This window comes from Danio aesculapii, chromosome 10 (assembly GCF_903798145.1).
Source record: "Danio aesculapii chromosome 10, fDanAes4.1, whole genome shotgun sequence".
NCBI lineage: Eukaryota > Metazoa > Chordata > Actinopteri > Cypriniformes > Danionidae > Danio > Danio aesculapii.
Window position 1 is genome coordinate 33,793,507 of NC_079444.1, and position 25,314 is coordinate 33,818,820.

Here is a 25,314-nt window from a genome sequence, read left to right on the forward strand (position 1 = left end):
AGAATAATAAGACGGAATAGAAAAAGACAGAATAAAGTTCATAAGTATAAAATAAGCTTAAAGATTTAATTGTTTATTTGACATGGACATCACAATTACACTGGACAACCAAATGCAATTGTTTAAGTGTTCTAGCAGACTTTGCTAATTCTCAACACCCGTCCAAGGGAAGGCTTGACATTCAAAAATAAATGAAAATAAAATAAATACATATACACAACATCATAATTCTTTACTTAAAATTGCTATAGGCCGCACAGTGGCGCAGTGGGTAGTGCTGTCGCCTCACAGCAAGAAGGTCGCTGGTTTCGAGCCTCGGCTGGGCCAGTTGGCATTTCTGTGTAAAGTTTGCATGTTCTCCCTGTGTTCATGTGGGTTTTCTCCGGGTACTCCGGTTTCCCCCATAAGTCCAAAGACATGCGCTATAGGTGAATTGGGTAAGTTAAATTGTCCATAGTCTATGTATGTGAATGGGAGTGTATGGGGGTTTCCCAGTGAAGGGTTGCAGCTGGAAAGGCATCTGCTGCATAAAACATATGCTGGATAAATTGGTGGTTCATTCCACTTTGGCCACTCTAGATTAACAAAGGGACTAAGTCAACAAGAAAATGAATGAATGAAATTTTTTGTAGGGAAAAAGCAAATGCATTATGATCAAACAAACAAATAATAGATTTATCACTGAATTATTATTGATTTATTAAACTGATGTTTTGATTTTCACCACTTTTTAAGTGCACCACTAAAAACATTTCATTACTTTCTAATTTTAGGCTGCCAGGTAAATAATTCCACAATTTGGTTCCCTTAACAGAGAAGACAGATGACCAAAAGAGTCTTACACTTTAAAACAAGACAGTAACCATTAGCAGTTGCTTGTGTTACTCTGTGTAATATAACAAATAAAATAGAATGAACAAAGGATATAATAAAATAGAATAGAATATGGCAGAACAGAAAATGCATAATAAAAGCACAACAATAAAATACAGTGTAATTTAATAGAAGACAACATAATAGAACAGAATATGAATAACAGATAAAAGAATGAAACAGAAAGAGCAAATTATAGAATAAAATACAACTAAGTAAAAAAATATAGAAATCAATAAGGTGGATGAAATTAATGCCATAACTGGAAATCATTTAAAACACACAGTTAACTAAACATTAGGTTGACACTATAAGTCCTATTGACTGATTGTATTGAATGTAATGTCATGTGACATCTGTAGGCATCATGAACATTCATGCACATGTTGTGAACTGCTATCAGATGCCGGATACTAATCAGTATGAGATCTGTTCGTGCAGCATAAATATTCAGCAACCCTTCTGCTGTCATGTGATTCTGCTCACAGGATGACGATAAGTCCATGATTGAGGTTATGGATCAGCTTGCCCCCAGTGTGCTGGACAGTTTCGTTCATGTGGCAGTCTCTGACTCTGTAAGCATTTCTCAATGTTTCTGTCTGTGTATCCATATGTTTATGTGTTGTTAAAAAAATGTATTTGTGCCACAAGACTTCTGTAAAATTCAGTCACCAAATGTCTGCCTGCAGAGTCATAATCCTCATTTTAACCTGTTGAAATCTTTTGTGAAGGCCACTCTTCCCCTGAGTCATCATGTGGACCTGCAGTGGCTGGTAGAGTGGAACGCTCGTCTGGTAAACAGCCCACTACGATGTAAAGAGCCCTTCTCACGTGTGGATCTTCGCCCAGTCTGTGAAGGACCCATGGGTGCTGTGTCTATATAGCTTCCTTAGGCCAGAACATCTACCTAAACACTGTCCTACAGCACTCAGCTATGCCTGGCCCTACGCCTTCACTCGCCTACAGCTGCTTATGCCACTTGTAGACCCAAAGTGAGTACTCCTAAAAGATGATTAATTTTGAGTCTCTTTTAAAGGGATAGTTCACCCAAAACTGAAAATTATGTCATCTTTACTCACTCCTTTACTTCTTTTGAACCTGTTAGACATTCTTTCTTTTGTTGAACACAAAGAAGATATTTTGAAAAATGCTGGAAACCTGTGACCAATGATTCATTCATTTATTTTCCTTTGGCTTAGTCTCTTTATCAGGGGTCGCCACAGAGGAATAAACCACCAACTATTCCAGCATATGTTTTAGCAGATGCCCTTCCAGCCACAACCCAGTACTGGGAAACACCCATACACACACTTATTCACACACACAGTCATACACTATGGCCAATTTAGTTTATACAGTTCTCCTATGCCCCATGTCTTTGGATTGTGGGAGAAACCGGAGGACCTGGAGGAAACTCACGCAAACACGGGGAGAACATGCAACCTTCACACAAAAATGCCAACTGGCCCAGGCGGGACAGCGACCTACTTGCTGTGAGGCGACAGTGCTAACCACTGAGTCACCGTGCCGCATTTTCCATAGTTTTTTTTAATCCTAAATAATTTCTTTTGTGTTCAACAGAATAAAGGAGATAATAAAGGTTTGTAACCACTTGAAAGTAAACAGTGAATAAATTTTCATTTTTGGGTGAACTATTCCTCTAAGGGAAGTCAATTCACTTTAATCTGAAGCAAATTTACCACTACACAAAGTGCATGGAAACAAATAGCATGCAAAAATATGGGGGGATAGGGAACATTTTAATTTCAGCACTACTTGTGGTAAAAGGGACTACATTTATCATTTAAAATCAAAGTGTTTTGTCTTGAAAGCCTTCTTCGGGGTATTAGAAAAACATCATACAAAGACATTTAAAAAGTACATCTCCATCACTGATTCACAAATTAGTCTGCAAAATATCTGGCCAACTGTTTCAGACAACCTGGGGAATTCTTAAATCTCAAAATCTGCTTGCCACACTTAATGTAAGTTACTTAACAAACAGCAACAATATTTGACATGATTTTGGTGATGATTTGAACTCTTATGGTGAGAGATTATGTTAAAAAGAGCTTCTCTTTCAGACTGGAGTCACTGTGGTTTATAGATTTATTTATATATAATCCTTTTTTAGATGACTTGTTCACACCAAGAGTGTTAACTAGAAGTATGATAAATATAACTGTAACTAAAGATGCCTTTAAGCTAGGGTGACCAGATGACCTATATTTCCAGAGTCACTGCTGTATTTCAGCGCTATTTTTTGGATCCATTTGTGTTTATTATGGAAAAAGTCATATCTTAACTTTGATAAAGTTTCTTTATTGTTGACTATGCATATTGTTTAATATGCACAAGTAATAGTCACATGATTATAGCCTAATCAGTGGTAGGTAATCTAGTCATAGTATATTTTTAACACAGGCTCATTCTGAAAACGTAGCTCTATATACTCTTCTGGAGATCGTGAATTATGTAGCCAGAAATACATATGGCTACATCTCGTCTTTAAAACGAACTCGGGTGGATTCGCAAAAACAAAACTGCAAAAAACGTAGCCCCTGGAACGTATTTGGTGGTCTCCAGAAATGTACATAGCGAATGAACCTGAAGCAAAAAAAATAATCACATTTCCACATCAATTAACTTGCAATAAAAGCAGCACCACAGAACCACACATCTCATGTAATCGCTGAATCAAAACTCATTATTCTAACAAATTGCAATAACTGCAATAACAAATTGCAGTGTTATTTAATGGTTTAGATATCTGAGTCACTTTCTCTGGTACTCCCTTGCAGCAGTCCTGTTTATGCCAAAAAGACCAGCACGCCAGGCTCAGCCGATGGTTATGTGACGCTCTGGAGGAATTATTTGATAATGTGCCTTGGTGTTGCCAAGCCCAGCATCATGAGTCCAGGTCACCTAAGAGCCTCTACACCTGAAATAATGGCTACCACCCCTGATGGCAGTGTCACGTACGATAACAAGGTCAGTTAAACATATTTTCTGATATCTGGGATTCAGAAAATGAAAGAAATTGTGACGTAATACGTGCATTTGTATGTTTATAATCAGGTGATAGGCACACCGTCAGTGGCGTGGCTTCTGAAACAGCTGGTTCCTCTCATGAGATCAGAGAGTTTAGAGATCACAGAGTCTCTAGTCCTCGGTTTTGGACGAACTAATTCCCTGGTTTTCAGGTATTTTTTCTTCACTAAGCATGCTATTTCTCATCGTAAATTACTGAATTTCATAGTTTTCATTAGGTTATTTCCTAAACCAGGGCACATTTACAGCATATATACAGTCTCAAAATATTCTGGCAGCCACATTGCTCATTTGCCATAAACAGTGAGGGAGCTATGTGAGTTTTCTTTTTCTTTTTGACAAAAGTGAATGAAAAGAGAAGCAAGTATTGAATGTGTTAAACTAAATAGCAGAGATTACTGTTACTTTATTCTGACATGTGCCGTTACTCTGAAGTGGACAAACCTCCTCTGTAAGATTGTACTAGTGGTTCACTAAAGTATTTAAATGACTGGAACTAAAACTTTAAATGGTAACACTTTAGAATAATGGTCCAATAATTAATGTATTTACTAACCTTTACTAAGTATGAATAATCTTGTAAAGCATTTATTTATCATAGTTCAACATTTCTGCGTTAATTTAATGTTAGTTTAATGCGTTATTAAAATCCAAAGTTTTGCTTGTTAACATTAGTTAATTAGTTAACAAGAACTAGCGTTATTTAACTTCAATAACATTGTTTCATTAATTTGAACAAATATCATAATAAATGAATTACTAATTGTCTGCTTATATTATTAAATACATCAACTACTGGACTATTATTTTTATTTTGTTGCCAGTGAGGTTAAGAGGAATAAAAAACAACTAATAAAAAATGTATAATTACTTAAAACTAATTAATAATTATAAAAAATTGTAAAAACACAATGACTAAACCCAAATTTAAGATAAATACTGAAAATATAAAAATAAAATAGTATTGAAAATGGAAACATTATACTATTCTATATATCAGTGGTTCCCAAACTTTTTCCCCCCAGGAGACCCTTTTTTTAGCATTCAAAATCCTTAATGACCCCTCGCCCCTTAAAAGAAATCTTAGTAGACAAAAAATACAAAATCAAAGTATTGGGTTTTTTACAACTGCAGCAACTGCGTAAAGATTGAAATATTAATATTATATATTTATTCATTTATTCATATTTTTTTGGCTTAGTCCCTTCATTAATCAGGGGTCACCACAGCGCAATGAACCGCCAAAATGAACAGCATATGTCCAGCTGCAACCCATCAGCAGTCATTAATTAATAAAATCTAACTTTTGCTTTAGTGAGATCATCTCAATGGTCTAAACAAAAACTGCAGACTCAATTATAATGTAAATCCACAATTTGACACTTTTATATCAGGTTTTAGTGGTAATTAAATACTAATTCAAATTAGCAGTCAATATTTGTTTCATCATCAAACCGTTTCATTTTACTAAAAATAAAAAGGAAAAAAAATCTATTTTATAATTTAAATCAGAAATCATAAAAAATTTAAACTCAAAGTATCAAATAATACCAAAGACCACAATAATAGAGCAGGTGAGATATTTTTGCTGGCACAATAGAATCATTGAAAAATAGGTCTTGGTGTTTATCCAAATGTGCTGTCCTTTCAAAGGCTCTGTAGACTCTAAAACTAAAACCTGAACTGACCTGAAGTTAGTATTTTAGCATTCAAAATCCTTAATGACCCCTCGCCCCTTAAAATAAATCTTTGTAGACAAGAAATACAAAATCTAAATATTGTTTTTTTTATAACCGCAACAACTACGTTAAGATTGAACAGTTAATATTATTTATTCATTTATTCATTACTAATTCAAATTAGCAGTCAATCATTTGTTTCATCATCAAACCGTTTCATTTAAACTATTCAAACTAGAGGGACCCCTAATGAAGTTTTGGAGACCCCCATGTTGAGAACCACTGATATAAAGAATCCTAAAATATCACTGAGCACAGGCTAGTTGAGGTAATCTAAAAAAATACAAACCTACATGTATGAATTTACACTTGGACACTTTAAACACTACACTTTATATCATAACTTCATAGCAGTGCATTGCAGAGTTTAGATTATTTGTGGTTTTGTACAAAACATTATTAAAAAAAAAATCTCTGCTTTTATTCTGCTGTTTATTTCATGACTGTTTCTTACATGTGTGTTTGATTAGGGAGCTGGTGGAAGAACTCCATCCACTAATGAAAGAAGCTCTGGAAAGGAGGCCCGAGGTGAGATGCAGATCTTTGGAAACTAAAGATTAGAACTATAATATGTTTTGTTGGGTCCATATTGCAGTGGCAGTTCTCATACAGTAGTATTTGCTTTAGTAAATTTCAATAGACTCTGTTTCTCTGTTGCTTCCTTTGTAGAACAAGAAGCGCAGAGAGAGGAGAGATCTGCTCCGGCTGCAGCTGCTGCGCATCTTTGAGCTTCTTGCTGACTCGGGGGTCATCAGTGACAGGTGAACTCATGTAGTCAAATCCTGGGTTTAACTTTTTAATCTGATCTTCTTTCACAACAAAGCAAGTCTTTGACCTTTGAGGAATTCAAGTGAAAATGGAAAGTCTTGTAAAACATCCTCTGTGCACCTGTTTTTTTTTTTTCTTCTTCATGTAGCACTAATGGAGCATTGGAACGAGATTCTCTGGCTCTGGGGGCCCTTTTCCTGGAGTATGTCGATCTGACCCGGATGCTCTTAGAAGCAGAGAATGACAAAGAGTTGGACATTTTGAAGGACATGAGAGCTCATTTTAGTGGAATGGTGGCCAATCTCATCCAGTGTGTTCCTGGTAAGTCAATGGCATATTAAAAAAAAATATTCATTAATTAATAAATAAAAAAACACAGAAAAGAAAATTCCTATTTGAATATAAGTCACAATAATTCTAATTTAATTCAGAAATTGTGAAAATTAGATATCATTTGAAACCAAAGTATCAAATATAATGCCAAAGACCACAGTAATAGAGCAGGTGAGATATTTTAGCTGGCATAATAGAGCCATTGATAAACAAGTCTTGGTCTTTATCCAAATGTGCCGTCCTTTCAAAGGCTCTGTAGACTCTAAAAGTGAGTGAGTCACTTGTTTAAGGCCCAGGAGCAGAGCTATGAATAGAACTGTGCTGGCTCTGATTAATACGTGCTGACTGACCAAGAAAACCCTCAGATCAGCAAAGCACAACACAAGAAGCCCACCAAAAGCCCTGCGTCAGAGACAGCTCTTGAGTTAAAAGCTGGTTGTAACGCAAGATTTTTTACAGGATGGTCAAACATTGTAAAATTTGTAATGAAATTGTTATATAAATTGTTATATAAATAAGCGTGACACTCTTTACCTATTAAAATGTGTATTTATGGACCAGGGGGGCCAAGTCGAAGCACTTACTCTGGTCCCGCAAGCTCTGCGTTTGGTTGAGGAAATTCCAAATTGAAGCAAAACAAACTATTACAATTGACTTAAGATTGGCAATCAAAATTTGGAACATTGCAACCTGCAGAACCTGGGGATAAAAGTATTTATTTTAGGTTTCATTACACAGAAAAAAATTTAAAACTGTTCTTTAATAGTTTAAGTCAGAATTATTAGCCCCCCTTTGAATTTTATTATTATTTTTTTTTTTTATATTTCCCAAATAATGTTTTACAGTTTAATATTCACAGTATGTCTGATAATATTTTTTCTTCTGGAGAAAGTCTTATTTGTTTTATTTTGGGTAGAATAAAAGCAGTTTTTAATTTTTAATAAACATTTTAAGGTCAAAATTATTTGCCCCTTCAAGCTATATTTTTTCCAGATTGTCTACAGAACAAACCATAGTTATACAATAACTTGCCTAATTACCCTAACTTGCCTAGTTAATGTAATTAACCTAGTTAAGCCTTTAAATGTCACTTTAAGCTGTATAAAAGTGTCTTGAAAAATATCTAGTCAAATATTATGTACTGTCATCATGGCAAAGATAAAATAAATCAGTTATTAGAAAATGAGTTATTAAAACTATTGTGTTTAGAAATGTGTTGAGAAAAATCTTCTCTCTGTTAAACAGAAATTGGGGAAAAAATTGTACAGGAGGGCTAATAATTCAGGAGGGCTAATAATTCTGACTTTAACTATATATAAATGGGAATAGTGAAGACTGAACACTACAATAAAAACATTTTACTATACATAAAGATAGAAAACTATTTTAAATAATGGCAAAATAAAATATTTAATATGATTATATTATTATTACTATTATTTTGGTTAAATTAAATACCTTTAAAAAAGCAGCCCCTAAACGTTTGAACATTTGTTTACATACTTTTTCAAAAGAAACAAGGTAATATTACAATTTATGTTGCCTGACCAAACACATTTCACATTGTACCTTGCTCTGAGCACTTTTTGTTTTGTTTTTGAGACTGGGTTATTTTTTGTGTTGAGTCTCATTCATGTTTTTCTCTGTAGTCCACAACAGGCGGTTATTGTTCCCCCAGCAGAGCTTGAGGCATCACCTCTTCATTCTCTTCAGCCAGTGGGCCGGTCCCTTCAGTGTCATGTTCACACCTCTGGACCGCTACAGTGACCGCAACCACCAGATCACACGCTACCAATACTGCGCTTTGAAGGTAAACCTGGATAAAAAAATAAATAAATCTGGTCATTGACGTTTTAGAGGATCACATTTTATCAAATAACACTCTGTTGCCTCACACTTGGCATGTATAAATGTCCTCTATTTTAAGAACAGAGGAAGTTTTGAATTTGCCTTTATAGTTCATTGACTATTTGGCTCAAGCCAGTGAAAGCAAGAATGATGCAGTCATGTCAGCAGTGCTAAATAAAGTAAAAATGTCTGAAATTCAATCTGGAAAGAACCTATTTGCTCAATTAACAACTGGTAGGTGTCTTGTGGAAAATTCCCAAAGCTCTCTGCACCCTCTTTGTCCAAACAAGCATGAAGTTGGCAGGAATCAAGTGCTTTGATTTTTCTTTTTTTATAGGTGTGAAAAGCCCATTTTGTGTGTGTGTTACAATATATCAGGGCTGTCAGACAGAAAGGCTTGTGTGTTAAGCTTAAAATTAGTGTGTAATTTCAGTCTTGTGATGACAACCCAATATAAAATGGTTCTATTGTGCTACTTAAAAAAACTATCCTACAATAGGTGTACATGCACTAGCTTTCTCATAATATAGCTTGCAGGTTCATCTGTTTTACCTTATCTAAAGTTGATACACTGTGATATGAACAATTAAAATGGCTTCAGTTTTACCATATCAAACCAATCCAGAGTCACCCTTTGGATGTGTGTTTGATTTTGCAGCATACAAAACAACATCCTTATTTAGCAAAAATCTAAACCTGGACTCATATATGATTAAAAGTGCCATATAATGAAAATTTGGATATATATAGGCATAGCTAAATAATAAATTCTGTATTTTGAAACTGCATAGAGTGAGATACATTTACTATGTTTGTGAGACCCTTTTTTATCCCCTATGAGTCAGGGGACTAAAGCCTGCCACGCCGTTTTCTATACATTACTAAAGGAAGTGGAGAGATGCCCAATGGCTGCTTCAGTGTGTGTACACTCATTGAAAACAATGACTAGAATTTGAAAAGACATGGCATGGCAGTTCGCATCTGGTTTGCGATGAGCTTTAAGGAGCAGATCTCCACTATCTGTTCACCGTAATGCAAAATGAGGGATATACAGATCAAACATTTATTCAGCGCCTCCCCAAAGAGGCATAAGGTCTGTTTAAATGTATCTTTTGTTAGTTTAATGTGTACATTGTGAAGTTTGCTGTTTATGTTTGCAATGAGGCAACGAATACATGTAGAGTGTTAAATACAAGTGTTCGATGCATGTTTATGTATTGTGTCATATCACTCAGCTCTTGCTATGATTTTTCTAGAGTGAAAGGGTTAAGGTGGTTATTAATTCCTACCTGTGATTTCTCATGTGTTAATGCTTCAAAATACAACTCTAAATACATCTCTGTCAAGTATAGTCAAAGACTATAGAATACACAAGACATGTCACTCATTTCTTTTTGAATGAGGAAAAGTGTAACAGTCAATATGATGAATAAAGCCTTGCCTACCAGTACATTAACCAATCATCGATCGCGATATGGCGAATAAAGCCCGTCTTCTAGTACAGGAGCCAATCATCGATCGCTATATGGCCAATAAAGCCCGTCTTCTAGTACAGGAGCCAATCATCGATCGCTATATGGCGAATAAAGCCCGTCTTCTAGTACAGGAGCCAATCATCAATCGCTATAGACTGACAATACTCTGGGGGAGGGGCTCGGACCAGACAAGAGTTTCTGCAGATTTGTGTGATTTGGACACTTAGAATTGAAACTAAAGAGACAGTTGTTGTTTAATTTTCTTAGTGATTCCAAATATGAAATTCGATCAAAAAATTGGCAGTTTTGGAGAATTTGATGTTTCCCTATTCAAACTGAGTGCCTGAGCATACTGCCTGAGAGGGGTTTCAAAGATGGCCACCGTGTGAAATTACTTGCCTTAAATGGACTTTAAAGGGTATAGGGTATAGACCCTTACAATTATTAGCATATAAAACAGTTTATGAAGAATATACCTGCTATGTAGACTTTAGAGAACAATTTAACTAGAATCCGTTCACTCTGTGGCACCTTTAAAGTGTAAAGGTTGATTTTGTTCGCAAGCAGTCAATAGCTATGTTTCCAACCACCTATTTTCATGCACATTTTGAAATATTGCATAAAAAAACCCTGGATGGAAATGCCAAGATGCATATAAATTTTGAAAATTAGCAAAAAAAATTTTGAGTAGGATAAACTTTTTATCTGATGAGAAAAAATGTGCATAGACTACAATATAAACACTTTTACTGAATAAATTCCAGTATGCGCATTAAAAAATGTCATGTGATTTTGTTATAAGTGATCATGTTATGATAAAAAAAAGTATTAATGGGCAAACCAGTGGGCTGATTGTCAGTGGTTCAATATTATTATTATAATATTACTATTACCTTCAGAACTATAGCATCACTGCTCCCAAAGAGCACCTCGCGGCTCTAAAATTCACCACCTGTTTATTGCAGTTTGGCTACGTTCACACTGCAGGCAAATGTGGCCCAAATCAGATTTTTTTTGCCCACATGTGACTCAGATCTGTTTTGTCTTGACAGTGTGAACAGCTCAAACTGCACGGAATCTGATCTTTTTTCATTCAGATTTGTGCCACTTTCATATGTAGAATTAAATCAGACAAAGATCTGATGTTTTCCAATCTGACCGCAGTGTAAACGGTTATGTCGGATTTCATGTGACTTTTATATAATCTTTGAGTGACATGCGTCTTCATTCTGTGCTGCGAACACCATCTACTCCTCAGCAGCATAGTAGAATGGCACACAGGGCAATTACTTTACCACAGTAAGTTGGTTGTTCATTTTGGAAAAAAAATGAAGGCAAAACTGGTGCTTGTTAAACAATTTGGACAACGATTGAGGCATGGGTTGATCACGAAGCTGAAAAGCGTCAGGGGGGTTTTGCGGATAGGAAAAGGTCAATAATAATATTAAGCATAATCTGACAACGTGCTTACTTCACACAGTATACACATTGTGTGCATAATTAGACATTTTGTACTGTCCGTAGTTGTACTTTTGCAAATCTGGGTCAGTTTAGGACCATGATCTGTTCACACTGCAAATCTATTATTGGCCGCATTTATAACAACAGCTATGCAAAAAAATCAGATCTGAGAGAAAAATCTGATTTAGGCACTAACCCTTGCAGTGTGAACGTAGTCTTTGTCTTCTGAGGTGCAAGTCATTTATAATATAAGAAAAAGACTCACGCAGCTTCTCCTACCTCAGCAAATTCCGTTTTTATTTTGGATATTTGGTGCCAGTTTATCAGAAAGTGACGATTTTTGATTCGTTGGATGGAAACTCTGCATTATTTGCAAATCTTTTATGCGATTTCCAGTTTTGTGCATACATTTATTCACATCTTTGGATGTAAACATCGCTTATGAAAGCGATGATAGGCTGGCATTATGCAAATTACAGTCTTACAGCCTATGCAGGTTTGTGCAGAAAGACTAGAATTACCAACAACTCAAGTTTCAGATCAAAAGTAGAGTGGGAAGCTCTATTTATTCTTTGCTTTGTTCTTTTTAGAGCTTTTACGTTCACATACAGCTCTTTTACACAATACATTAAGGGCAATATCCAAACAAACAGGTAGTTTGATAATAGTAAATGACTCTTTAAAGTCAGCCCTAACTGTTGTTTGTCATTGAGAATTCCTTTGATGTAACGTGTTTGTCTGCCTTTATGGTTTGTCCTCAGGCTATGTCTGCCGTATTGTGTTGTGGGCCTGTGTTTGACAACGTGGGCCTTTCTACAGATGGATACCTGTACAAGTGGCTGGACAATATCTTAGCCTGCCATGATCTCCGAGTAAGCACACTTGCTCTTTTTTATTGCTGGAAGGATCAGCTGTAGTCCTTGTTATAACCTGCTGATGCTGAACAGACTTCCTGTTTAAATCTTTTGTCAGATTTAATAACCATCATTAAAACTAAACCAGCAAGCCTGACAGGATTAGCATAAGAGGAAAATTTGTATTATTAGCTTTAGGATTAATCTTGTTTGTTTAGGCCTACAGTAAACTATAATGACTAGTGTAATGTTGACGTTTGGATTAACTTCAGTTCAGTTATGATTGAAGGAAAAGCACTCATTTAATTACTAATGTTTATATCACCGCCTTGGGATACAGGTGCATCGGCTTGGCTGTGAGGTTGTCATTTTGCTCCTGGAGCTCAACCCAGATCAGGTGAATCTGTTTAACTGGGCTGTGGATCGCTGTTTCACTGGATCATACCAGCTCGCTTCAGGATGCTTCAAAGCTATTGCTACTGTGTGCGGTAGCAGGTAATCAGAGCTGAAATCATCAATGCCATGGTGTTCCTTAAAGAAATTTGAAGATTTTATTATTAGACAAAACATATTTCTTTTTCTTTTTTTTAGGAATTATCCATGTGACATCGTGACTCTTTTGAATCTGGTGCTGTTTAAGTCATCTGACACAAGCAGAGAGATTTATGAGATATCCATGCAGCTCATGCAGGTACGTTTAGTTGCAGTTTTAAGAAAAGGAATCTACAGTGCTCAGCCTATATAACTACACCCCTCACAAATCTCTCTTTTAAATTCAATGCAGCATGCACACAACATCATAAAACATTAATATTAGGTTAGATATAGGTCATGACTTCAGGTGACAAAAATTCAGTGTCTAGCCAGCGTCTAAGGAAGTTATTTTGACGTCCAATAATGACGTCAAATTACGTTGATATTTGGTTGATTTTAGGTTGTCTTGGAGAGTGAAATCCAATGTCTGATAGATGTCATAGTGGTAACTTCCACACAACGCCAAGGTGTAACATGATTAAACGTTGATATTTGGTTGATTTTAGGTTGGATGTGGACATTGGGTTCTGACGTCAACCCGATTTTCATTTCCAAATAAAATCCAAAAATCCAAATTCAAAATGTCCCCCCATGGGGTACAATGTCAATATGATGTCATGTTAATGTCTTGTGGGGGATATTTTCAATAGGAAGCTATACAATATTATATTTGTGCATATACATTAGATTAGTCAGTACTGAAACCAAATCTGGACTAGTAAGTAAGTAAGTAAGTAAAGTTTATTTATAAAGCACATTTAACTTCAGTTTAAAATAACAATAAAAGTAATAACAAGAATAATAGTATTACAGCAACAATGCACAATAAAGATTAAAAGCCTGGGAAGGCAATAGAATAAAAATGAGTCTTGAGTCTGGACTTAACAATAGAGAGAGAAGAAGCACTCGTAATGTCCGGTGGCAGCTGGTTCCACAAACGTGGAGCAGCGATTGCAAAGGCTCTAACTCCTTTCAGTTTAAGTTGTGGCCGAGGAATTTGCAGAAAAATTTTATTTGATGACCTACTGTAAGGGACCGAGGAGTTGACTGTAGGTTAATAAGTTCAGATATATAAGAAGGTGCTTGCCTATTTAGTGCTTTAAAAACAATAAGTAAAATCTTAAACTGAATTCTAAAATTAACAGGAAGTCAATGAATGGATGCTAAAACTGGTGAGATATGAGCAGTTTTTTGGTCCCTGTTAAAAGTCTAGCTGCGGCATTTTGAACCAACTGCAACCGTGGCAATGAAGATTGATAAATAAGGAATTGCAATAGTCTAGGCGAGATGTGATAAAAGCATGGATGACTTCTTCCAGATCTTAAAAGGAAAGAATGGATTTGAGTCTGGAGATGATCCTCAGCTAACAAAATCTAACAAAATAACTTACAATAACGGTCCAAAAATGTATATGTTATAGAAAAATATTAAATACAAATTTAAAAAAGAGGAAAATCAAGAGAAGCAAAAAAATTAAAACATTTAGTTGAAATTTTGTAGTTTGTAAATTTTTTTTAAATATTTTGCTTAAATTTAATTGTATTATCTTTCAATTTCTAAATATGTTTGGTGACTAAAATATTATTTTAATAAATATACCTGTTTAATAAATCTGTTTCGTTTAAATGCACCAAAATACATTGCCTATATTCACTGAGAAATGGATAAAAATATTTATTTGCAAAATGGGGTGTACTCAGTTATGCTGAGCACTGACAATATATTTATTTTAATTTCTTGTATTTTCTGTATCGCTCAGGTTTTGGAGTCCAAGTTGTCCGTTTACTCCAAGAGGACTGTGGGCCAGAAATCAGGAAGTATCCTGTATGGCACACATGGTCCTTTACCACCATTGTACAGCGTCTCTCTTTTCCAGCTCTCAAACCAGCTGGCCTGCATGTATCCTGAGCTCACCCTGCCTCTCTTCTCAGGTCTGTGTGTCTGTGTGTGTGGCATATTTACTCATGCTTTACAAGGAAAACTTCTCAACCACATGTTTAAATGTGTCATCAAACTGTTGCTCCATCAAAAGCAAATAAACACATATGTGCAAAAAAATGGATGTCTTTTCTCACATGCAGAGGTCAGCCAGAGGTTCCCTACCACTCATCCCAATGGTAGGCAGATCATGTTGACCTACTTGCTGCCATGGCTGAATAACATAGAGCTGGTGGACACAGGACTGCTCCCCCCGGCCTCCAGTCCGTGCACCCCAGAGGAAGAGACTCGTGAGCAGGCAGACAATTTAGGAATCACCCACAGACTCAAGGGCAATGGTTGGGGCTCACTTCAGGCCACCTCTCTGGTCCTAAACAACCTCATGTTCATGACTGCAAAGGTAAGTGTGTTGCATTCAGCTGTAATGTGCTAGTTACATGTTAGCAATAAGACAAAATGTACTTTGTAAGCTCACAGTGGTCTTCGTATTGCTAGTTTTTCTGGTAATCGTTAATCCAAATGAATTAAATGGGTTTAAGAAACATGCTAGTAATGTGTTAAGTCATGCTAGCAACATGGAAAACATGATAGCAGCATGTTTATTCATCATTGAAATATCCTAAAACATGCTAGCAATGTGATAAATGTTGTGTAATATGCTTACATGTCAAATCATTTAACAATATGCTAACATTTTCTAGCAATGTGCTAGTAGTAGATTTAAAGTGAGCATGCTAGACACAGCAGGCTTAAACATGCTAGCAATATTCAAAATCATGAGCCTTCAAACTTTAAGCTTTTATAAAGTTATTTCAAGCTTTAACAGTCATTTATAATCAAACTTTACTTGTGTACATGACAATTAAGCAAGATTTGTTGTTATAGGTGGACTAGGGAAAAATACAATATTATGAAAGTATTAAAAATTACCCCTTTAAAATTTCACCAAATGACTATGGATATCATTTTCTGTATTTTTTCTCTACAGTATGGGGATGAAGTCCCAGGTCCTGAGATGGAGAACGCCTGGAATGCTCTTGTGTCCAATGACAAGTGGAGTAACAACCTGAGAATAACACTGCAGTTCCTCATTAGCCTGTGTGGAGTCAGCAGTGACACAACACTGCTGCCATATGTGAGCCATACAGACGGTCTTAACCCACATTCAGTTTATTAGCTCTACATAATGGACTAAATTTGTATTTGACTGTTTTAGATTAAGAAAGTGGTGATATATCTGTGTCGGAACAACACCATTCAGACCATGGAAGAGCTGCTTTTTGAGCTTCAGCAGACAGACCCAGTAAACCCAGTCGTCCTACACTGCGACAACCCACCATTCTACCGCTTTGCTGCCAGCAACAAGACCTCCGTTGTGGCTTCAGGTAAATCAAAGAATAATGTTTGACAGTTTAACTTTAGTTTAAGTAACAATTTCCTCTATGAATTAGTGGCTTATTACATGCCTAATATTAAGATATTAGAACTTATCAAATACATATTCTGCATGATCTTATTTTACACGCCTAATCCTAAATATATAAACCTAAGTAATAATAGGAAGCAATATAGAAGTAGCCATCAGAAGATGAGTACACTGTGGTCATAAAGAGATGGACATCATCAGCAACAATACTCAGGTAGGCTGAGGCGTTTACACGATGCTCAATTGGTACTAATGGGCCCAAAGTGTGCCAAGAAAATATCCCCCACACCATTATACCACCACCAGCAGCCTGAACTATTGATACAAGGCAGGATGGATCCATGCTTTCATGTTGCTGACACCAAATTCTGACCCTACCATCCAAATGTCATAGCAGAAATCGAGACTCATCAGACCCGGCAACGTTTTCCCAATCTTCTATTATCCAATTTTGGTGAGTCTGTGCAAATTGTAGCCTCAGTTTACTGTTCTTAGCTGACAGGAGTGGCACCCGGTGTTGTCTTCTGCTGCTGTAGCCCATCCGCCTTAAGGTTCGACGTGTTGTGCATTCAGAGATGCTCTTCTGCATACCTCGGTTGTAACGAGTGCTTATCTGAGTTACTGTTGCCTTTCTATCAGCACAAACCAGTCTGATCATTCTCCTCTGACCTCTGGCATCAAGATGGCATTTGCGCCCATAGAACTGCTGCTCACTAAATATTTTCGCTTTGTCAGACCATTTTCTGTAATCCCTAGAGATGGTTGTGCATGAAATACTCAGACCAGCACGTCTGGCACCAACAACCATGCCGCGTTCAAAGACACTTAAATCCGCTTTCTTCCCCATTCTGATGCTCAGTTTAAACTGCAGCAGATCGTCTTGACCATGTCTACATGCCACATGCATTAAGTTACTGCCATGTGATAGGCTGACTAGAAATTTGCGTTCACGAGCAGTTGGACAGGTGTACCTAATAAAGTGGCCGGTGAGTGTATATTGCATCACCAAAAATGATTGAGGTCATGTCCATGTGTTGTGCGACAAGTCAATATTTTGATTATTGTGACAGGCCTAGTTCTTACTTAATATTCTGTTTTTTGTTTGTTTTGTTTATTGGCAAAGGTACAACATCTAGCAGTAACACAGTAGTGGCTGGGCAAGAAAACTTCCAGGACGCAGATGAGGCAAAAATCACCAGAGAGACTGAAGACAGGTGCAATTTTCTTTAAAGAACTTTGATTTTTATAAATGGAGAAAAAGCTTATTTATTTATTTATTTATTTATTTATTTATTTATTTATCCATTCGTTGCCAGATTTTTTGGAGATCTCTAAATTCTAAACCACATATGGGCTTTACACTTCTCCTCCACTGTATATATGCTAGTTTGAAATATAATGAAATAAAATATAATGAAAATAAAAAAGTTAATATATTATGCACTTTATAATGCATGCATGTTCTGTGTCCCCTAACATAGTTTGTGTACATGTTTCCTCAGGTTAAGCAGTGCTGCCCGAGCTCACAACCGTCTGGAATCACGATACAGCAACAGCTCTGGAGGTTCTTACGATGAGGAGAAGAGTAAGTTCTGTATAGTAACAGATTATTTTGTGGTTTAGAAGCCCTGTGTGCACTTCCACCACACATGATAGGTTACTGTCAGTAATCCCCCAGATTACAAGAACAGAGCAACAGATGGTTCACAGCTGTCAATTCACTCACTAATACATACAGTGAGGATACGTACACACTCATTGTTTTACAGCTGTACATTTTAAAAGCTGATATCTGTACATGTGGCTTACCATTTGGCACATAGTGTATATGACACCAACACTACATGCTCATGAATACATACTGGCATTGCTTGTCCATATTAAGGAATTTTTGCACGCATGTAACTGCATGTCATCCAGTTGTGCTCTTGGAAGTGTTTGCTTTGGGTGTGAGAGCTGCCAGCTTTTGTCCTGCTCACATACCTGTCATGACAGCAGATTGACATGTTGCAGGATAGCATGTATTACTGGATGATGTGCTCCGAATTAACATCACATTAGCTTGACAGACTGCAACAGACTGAAAAATAATAATTAAAAGAAATGAGTTATTCTAGTGTAAAATGATATTTGAATTCTGAATTGACCCCTCTGAATTGTCGTGTCACACAGGATTAATTGATTAAATTAGATTTAAACAATTATCTAAAAGTTATTTAATAATTATTATGAACTTCCTAATTCATATTTGTATTATAAATTATACATATTGGGAATTATTATAATTTCTTATTTTATTCAGACTGGTCATATACAACGGCAAACAATATAATAATATTTTTATTTATATAAATTATAAATAGTCTGTTTATTGATAATTAATATAATTCCTTATATAATTTTAGAAAATATCAAGAAAGCAAGAAAGTATTTTTATTTAGACATTACATTTAGCAGACGCTTTTGTCCAAAACAAAGTACAATTAGGGAGGCATTCAGCGATTGAACAAAAAGAGGCAATACACAAGTAAAGAAGTGCTAGTTATACAAAGGAACCGTTAGTACTCGAGAATTAAATGCTAAAGTATGGAGGGAGGAGTTTTTGTCTTTTTTAATTTAGAGAGAGAAGAGTGTTTTCTACAGGTGGTTTGTCAAACCCACTCACCTCTGTGAGGCACACCCAGAATTGCATAATGTTTTGAGGTTTTAATATAAATCATTGCATAGAAGGTAATAGAAACTCAGCAGTTCATCGGCAGATTTAATGCTAATTGTATATGAAAATGTTATACTCATTAATTTTTGTTTACATCTATACATTAGGGTCCTAATGTGCTTGCTTTATGAAAATGCACAGCAGATTTTTATTTTCAGCTAATTATTATGTGTGTTTGTGTTGACAGATGACCCTCTGCCTCCATATGCTGCCTGGTTGATCAGTGTATTGGAGAGTAACAGACCTCAGTCTCTTCCTATGCCTGTAAATGGAGGCTGTTGGGCTCCGCTTGTTGACTACCTGCCTGAAACCATCACCCCTCGAGGACCCCTTCACAGGTACCAAACCAAGAATTTCTTCTTTTCTTGACTTCGCATTTAAGACATAACTGCACAGAAGATTTATGAAAGTTCTTAAATGCACAGGGTCATTTTCTTCCTTTTGTGGTTTAAGTTTTACAACACTCCAACAAATTCTCCTCACACATAGAATACTTACCAAATGTTGACCCAGACATGCATGGATTCACCATAAACTTAAAGTCACTGTTCATAAGCAGCGGATGGATTTTATTAACCCAGTCCCATAAAACTCACTTGTGTTAGTTTGCTCTAGCGTTTTACTGCAGTTAACTATAACTCGGGTTTGTTGACGTAAGACAAACTGTTTGTTCCGTTTCCACAACAACAAGGATTCTTACCAGCATCGTTTTGACATTGAGGGATTTTTTCGGGAGGGATGTGCGGACTGCCTGACATTCATTATAAGGCAGTACAGCAGCATTTTTAAGATATTTATAAACTATATGTCAGGTTAATCAGATCTGTGCCATCTCACACTGACATCTGAACATTAAGATATACATCAAAGGCTCATGAGTTATTGAAAATATGAATAGAATTGCATAACAGAAATACCTGCTAAAAATGTATTCTGTTTGGGTGTATGCAGGACAAATGAAGAGTCCTTCTCTCTGTAATTAAATGGTTTAAGTAGATAATACATAATCAATTCTACTGTATGTCTGGTGCAATAAGGATTCATTTTAAACCTTTTGCCATTTTAAAAGATATAATTATTTATTCCTTCATTCATTTTCTTTTCAGCTTAGTCCCTTTATTAATCTGGGGTTGCCACAGCGAAATGAACCACCAACTTATCCAGCATGTTTTATGCAGTGGATGCCCTTCCAGCCGCAACCCATCTCTGGGAAACATAATTTACACACACAATCATACAATACAGTCAATTTTAGCATGTCCAATTCACCTGTACCACGTCTTTGGACTTGTGGGGGAAACCGGAGGAAACCCAGGCAAACACGGGGAGAACATGCAAACTTCACATAGAAATACCAACTAACCCAGCCGAGGCTCGAACCAGCAGCCTTTTTGCTGTGAGGCGGATGTGCTACTCACTTTACCACCGTGTTACCCCAAGATATAATTAAATAACAATAATTAAATTAAATTAAGACAAGAAATAAAAATAAAGAGGATTTCTTACATTGTGAAATGTAAACTTTTTTTTTTTTTGCGAAAAAGACACAAGGATAAGCTGTAATAGTATAAAATAGGCTAGTAGCTCTGAATAAATCTATTTGCAAACATAATTGCATCAATAGCAAGACCCTTTAAAATACAAGTTGTTTTATAGAATGATAGAATGTGACTCATATTCTGGAAAATCAGGTATATGCACAAATCTTAGCAGATGCCACGACTAAAGTTAGAAATGTAACTCTGTTCTTGTGTGTGTTCTGACAGGTGTAATATAGCTGTTATCTTCATGACGGAGATGGTGGTGGACCACAGCGTGAGAGAAGACTGGGCTCTACACCTGCCTCTGCTTCTTCATGCTCTTTTCCTGGGTAAACAATGTCTTTCTTTTCATTTGTATTAAAATGTGGGGAAATCCCTGAGCTAAGTCTCAACCCTTCTTAGCTAAAAAAAAAGAGAGACATGAAGGTGTGTGTGTTTTGTGTCTGGATGTCTGCGTGAGAATGCATGTCTTTGGTGTAGTCTGTATAGTGCCCACATTCTCCTCCGTAACTCACCCCAGCAGCCTGTCTGAATAACACAGCACAGAAATGCCAGAAATGCGAAAAATGTCTGTGATGGAAAATGAGGTGGAGAAGGATAGAAGGAGGGGGCTGGCAAAATGCCATCTACTCATGGCTTATCTCTCTAAGACTCCTGATGTCGTCAGGACCTCCTGCCCACAACACATTTCTTTTTTTTTTGTCTTTTGACTAAAGGCATTCAAGTGATATTCTGTTTTTCAACCCATAAATATTCGCTTGTTAAGTCGTGACGTATCGGTGACGTATGGAATACTGTTTCTGGTTCCAAGCCGCTACTCATTTGAATTGAGAACATGTTTATGATCACTTTTTAGTCATATCACACATTAAAATGAGTTTTATATCAAATCATAGAGTACACAACAGTCTCTGGACTTGCTGCATCACAAATACCAAAATTTTAACAATCTATAAAACATTAATCACTTTCTGGCGATCTTATATTAGGCATGGACATATACAGTTGAAGTCAAAATTATTAGCTCCCCTGTTTATTTTTTTCCCCAATTTCTGTTTAACGGAGAGAAGATTTTTTTCAACTAATTTCTAAACATAATAGTTTTAATAACTCATTTCTAATAATTTCTTATATCTTTGCCATGATGACAGTAAATAATATTTGACTAGATATTTTTCAAGACACTTCTATACAGCTTAAAGTGACATTTAAAGGCTTAACTAGGTCAATTAGGTTAACTAGGCAGGTTAGGGTAATTAGGCAAGTTATTCTATAATCAGTGTTGGGCAAGCTACTTGAAAAATGTAGTGAGCTAAGCTTTTAGCTACTCTACTTAAAATGTAGCTTAACTACAATAAAAGCTACCCTCTGGGAAATGTAGCAAGCTAAGCTAAAAGCTACATGGCAAAAGTAGCTTAGCTACATCAAAGCTATTTGTACAATTTTCATTTTTAAATCAAAGCAACTTAAATCCAAGTCAGTTATATCATCAATAAAACTGTCAATGAAACATATGAGGCTTAATAGTTCAGTTCAGTTGTTTACGGTAAATAATATGCTGTATTTAACAGAAACAATTATAGTATATAACAGCTAAAAAAAAATCCAATAAAACCAGGTGTTACACATTTAAAATACTATAGTAATTTATAGTAAAGGGAAATATTTTGGAATAAGCATTATAGTGTATGTATATACACACACACACACATATATATATATATATATATATATATATATATATATATATATATATATATATATATATATATATATATATATATATATATATATATAAATATATATATATATACTAAAGTAGTTTTGTTTTTTGAGCACAGCATCAGAAGTAAGTTTCACCAGAGGTGGCAGTAACGCACCAAAAACTTTGTTGTTGAACACCGTTAAACAGGAAGAAGAAGAAATCGTCGTTCTCGCCATCATATGGATTTACTTTCCTCGGCTAGACACTGGCCTCACAGCTCCATGAATGCTGGTGCCGTCACTTATTGATCCGCGATCGGCAAATGTAGCTTGTGTGGACGCTACTTAACTAATAAAATAGCTTCGCTACTAAAAAGCTATATGATTTAGAAAGTAGCCATGCTACTGAGAAATGTAGTTAGTCACTACTTGTAGCGACACTACTGTCCAACACTGTGTATAATGATGGTTTGTTCTGTAGACTATTGAAAAAATATATATCTTAAAGGGGCTAATAATTTTGACCTTAAAATATATATTTTTAAAACATCCATGATCGATTAACCAGTGGAAAATCTTCTCTCGCCGTACATGTTCCCTACTTCTTGTTGTGTGTACACAAGAACTGTCAACACTCTCACGGGGAATCTCACATGCTCTGCACCCACAGAGATGCACCTTTTTGGGACTTAAAAATGCATCCGCCCCGCTTTTCAAAATCTCCTAAAATATCCAGGATTCTCCTTTTGGTTTCCCTTTCTAAAGTCGTCGTTTGTTGGTTAATTGTATACGTTTTTGCATTACATTTTTATTATAAGCCTGATTTACTTTTGCTTGGCTTTGCAGCTGACAGCGCGTGCACAGCAGCAAGAGCAAGAGAAACATTATATAATTAATTATTTGATCTAAACGACTCAGATAAACTTTTCTATATATGCAGAGAGGACGAAATTACATCTAAATTGGCTGCAGAATATTTGTACACCATTAGAAATGGTTAATTAACTCGTTTGTCTTATTTAAATAATCTAAACTTTTATTCTTGTAATTAATATATATTTTTAGAGATATTGTTTGTTTTTATTCCTTTATGTCATTTATTTCCCATTTGCTGTATATTTTTGTAATTTGATGATGATGATATATTACATATTTTATACATATCCTCATGCTATGGCAGCAGATTTTACGTATCAGTCGGTGCACATAGCTCCTCCTGAATAAAAGTAAAACAAATAGTGGATTTCTTTTTTATTTCAACAGTCTTTTTTTAAACTTTAACCTATTGAAAAAAACAGGGTATAACAGTGTCATAATAAATTAAAAATATTATTAAAAGTCACTTTTTTGGTCGCATGTAGGTACCATGTGCCATGGGTAAAAGGTGTGTTTCAATCCGGTTACCACTGCAAGTATATGTGAAACGTAGGAAGCACTGTACTAAAGATTTTTTTTTTTTGTTTTGGTTGAACTGTCACTTATTATTTTAATCATTCATTCATTTTCCTTCAGCTTAGTCCCTTTAATCATCAGGTTTCGCCACAGCATAATGAACCGCCAACTTATCCAGCATATGTTTTACACAGCGACTGAACCTCTATTCAGTCATCCACTCGCTCACTATACTTTGACTTATTCCCTGCTTTACTAGGGGTCACCACAGTGGAATGACCATCAATTATTCATGTTTTACTGGCATATGTTGAACTGGCGGATGCCCTAATTGCAACAAAACAGCACAGAGAGCACACACACACAAACACACTGTCTCATTCTCACACACACACTCATACTCTATGGACAAATTACACTAAGCAATCGTGCTGCAACCTCAAATCACAAATTCCAAAAATATTTAACTTCTGTGTGTATAATAGATCTGACAGTTGAATCTGAACTCTATTATTATTGTTGTGTTAAAGTTATGTCACAGTTTAACCATAGGAATTCCCATTGAAAGCAGTTTAGTTCAGTTTCCGAATGTGTTTCATTCCTGTCTACTTCACTGACTCCTGTTTTATTCAGTTTAGTTCATTTACCTGTGTGTTTCTGTCCTCTCAGGTTTGGATCATTACCGCCCAGAGGTGTTTGAGCACAGTAAGAGGTTACTCCTGCATCTTCTCATTGCCCTTTCCTGCAACAACAACTTCCAGGTCATTGCCTCTGTTCTGTTGCTGACAAGAGAGATTGGTGACAACAAGACCCTCACTGTAAAATCCAGCTACCAGCCTGAATACGTCTACACAGGTACTCTTGCTCTTGACCCACAATAACAAACTTCAAATATAGCTTGACATATGCCTTGTCAATGATACAATCACAAGTGGTCACTTCACACCAATCAATGTTGTGTTTAATAGACGTCCAAGCTTTATGTCTTTGCTAAAATAAGGCAAAATGTGGGTTGTCAGTGAAAAACTAATAGACGTCTAAAGGGCGTCACACAATGGATGTGCCCTCAGCGCCGCAACATGGTGCGCACATGACAACTGGAAGTATCGCACACCAGACGCGTACATTCGCATGCTATTTAAAATGAAACTATTCAGATCGCGCGCTGTGACACGGCAGAAATATGAACAGTGTCCTGAGTCGTGGCTGGGCGCCGCGGACAGCTGCTGACATGCGGCGCCGGTGTGTGTATGCTGATAAATGGCGTGCGACCCCCTTAACAATAGTCCAAGGATTCATTCATTCATTCATTTATTTTCTTTTGGCTTAGTCCCTCATTTATCATGGGTCACCACAATGGAATGAACCGCCAACTATTCCAGCATATGTTTTACGCAGTGGATGCCCTTTCAGGCGCAACCCAGTATTGGGAAACACCCATACACTCTCACAACCATTCAAACACTATGGCCAATTTAGTTCATCCAATTCACTTATACCACGTGTTTGGACTGTGGTGGACACTCGAAGCAGTGACATTCTTGTTGTGTTGTGACCATACTAACCATTGAGCCACTGTGCTGCCCTCCAAGGGACTGTCAAAATAGTGACTGTCAAAAATTGATGTGTTTTTGACTATTGTTAGATGTCTATTACATTTT

At 36.2% G+C, this 25,314-nt stretch overlaps 1 protein-coding gene across 1 annotated transcript in view; it reads left to right on the forward strand.

Moving 5' to 3' along the window:
• Window positions 1-25,314, forward strand: part of fryb (furry homolog b (Drosophila)) — a 99,760-nt gene that overhangs the window by 47,433 nt on the left and 27,013 nt on the right. The window contains 21 exon segments of the mRNA XM_056467294.1: window positions 1,362-1,448; window positions 1,605-1,676; window positions 1,678-1,865; window positions 3,675-3,864; window positions 3,952-4,076; window positions 6,134-6,191; window positions 6,333-6,424; window positions 6,580-6,752; window positions 8,414-8,574; window positions 12,310-12,420; window positions 12,743-12,897; window positions 12,994-13,093; window positions 14,696-14,867; window positions 15,018-15,274; window positions 15,863-16,009; window positions 16,091-16,259; window positions 17,424-17,514; window positions 17,803-17,885; window positions 19,204-19,354; window positions 20,783-20,886; window positions 24,323-24,508. Of these exon segments, the coding sequence (XP_056323269.1) occupies window positions 1,362-1,448; window positions 1,605-1,676; window positions 1,678-1,865; window positions 3,675-3,864; window positions 3,952-4,076; window positions 6,134-6,191; window positions 6,333-6,424; window positions 6,580-6,752; window positions 8,414-8,574; window positions 12,310-12,420; window positions 12,743-12,897; window positions 12,994-13,093; window positions 14,696-14,867; window positions 15,018-15,274; window positions 15,863-16,009; window positions 16,091-16,259; window positions 17,424-17,514; window positions 17,803-17,885; window positions 19,204-19,354; window positions 20,783-20,886; window positions 24,323-24,508 (2,872 nt within the window).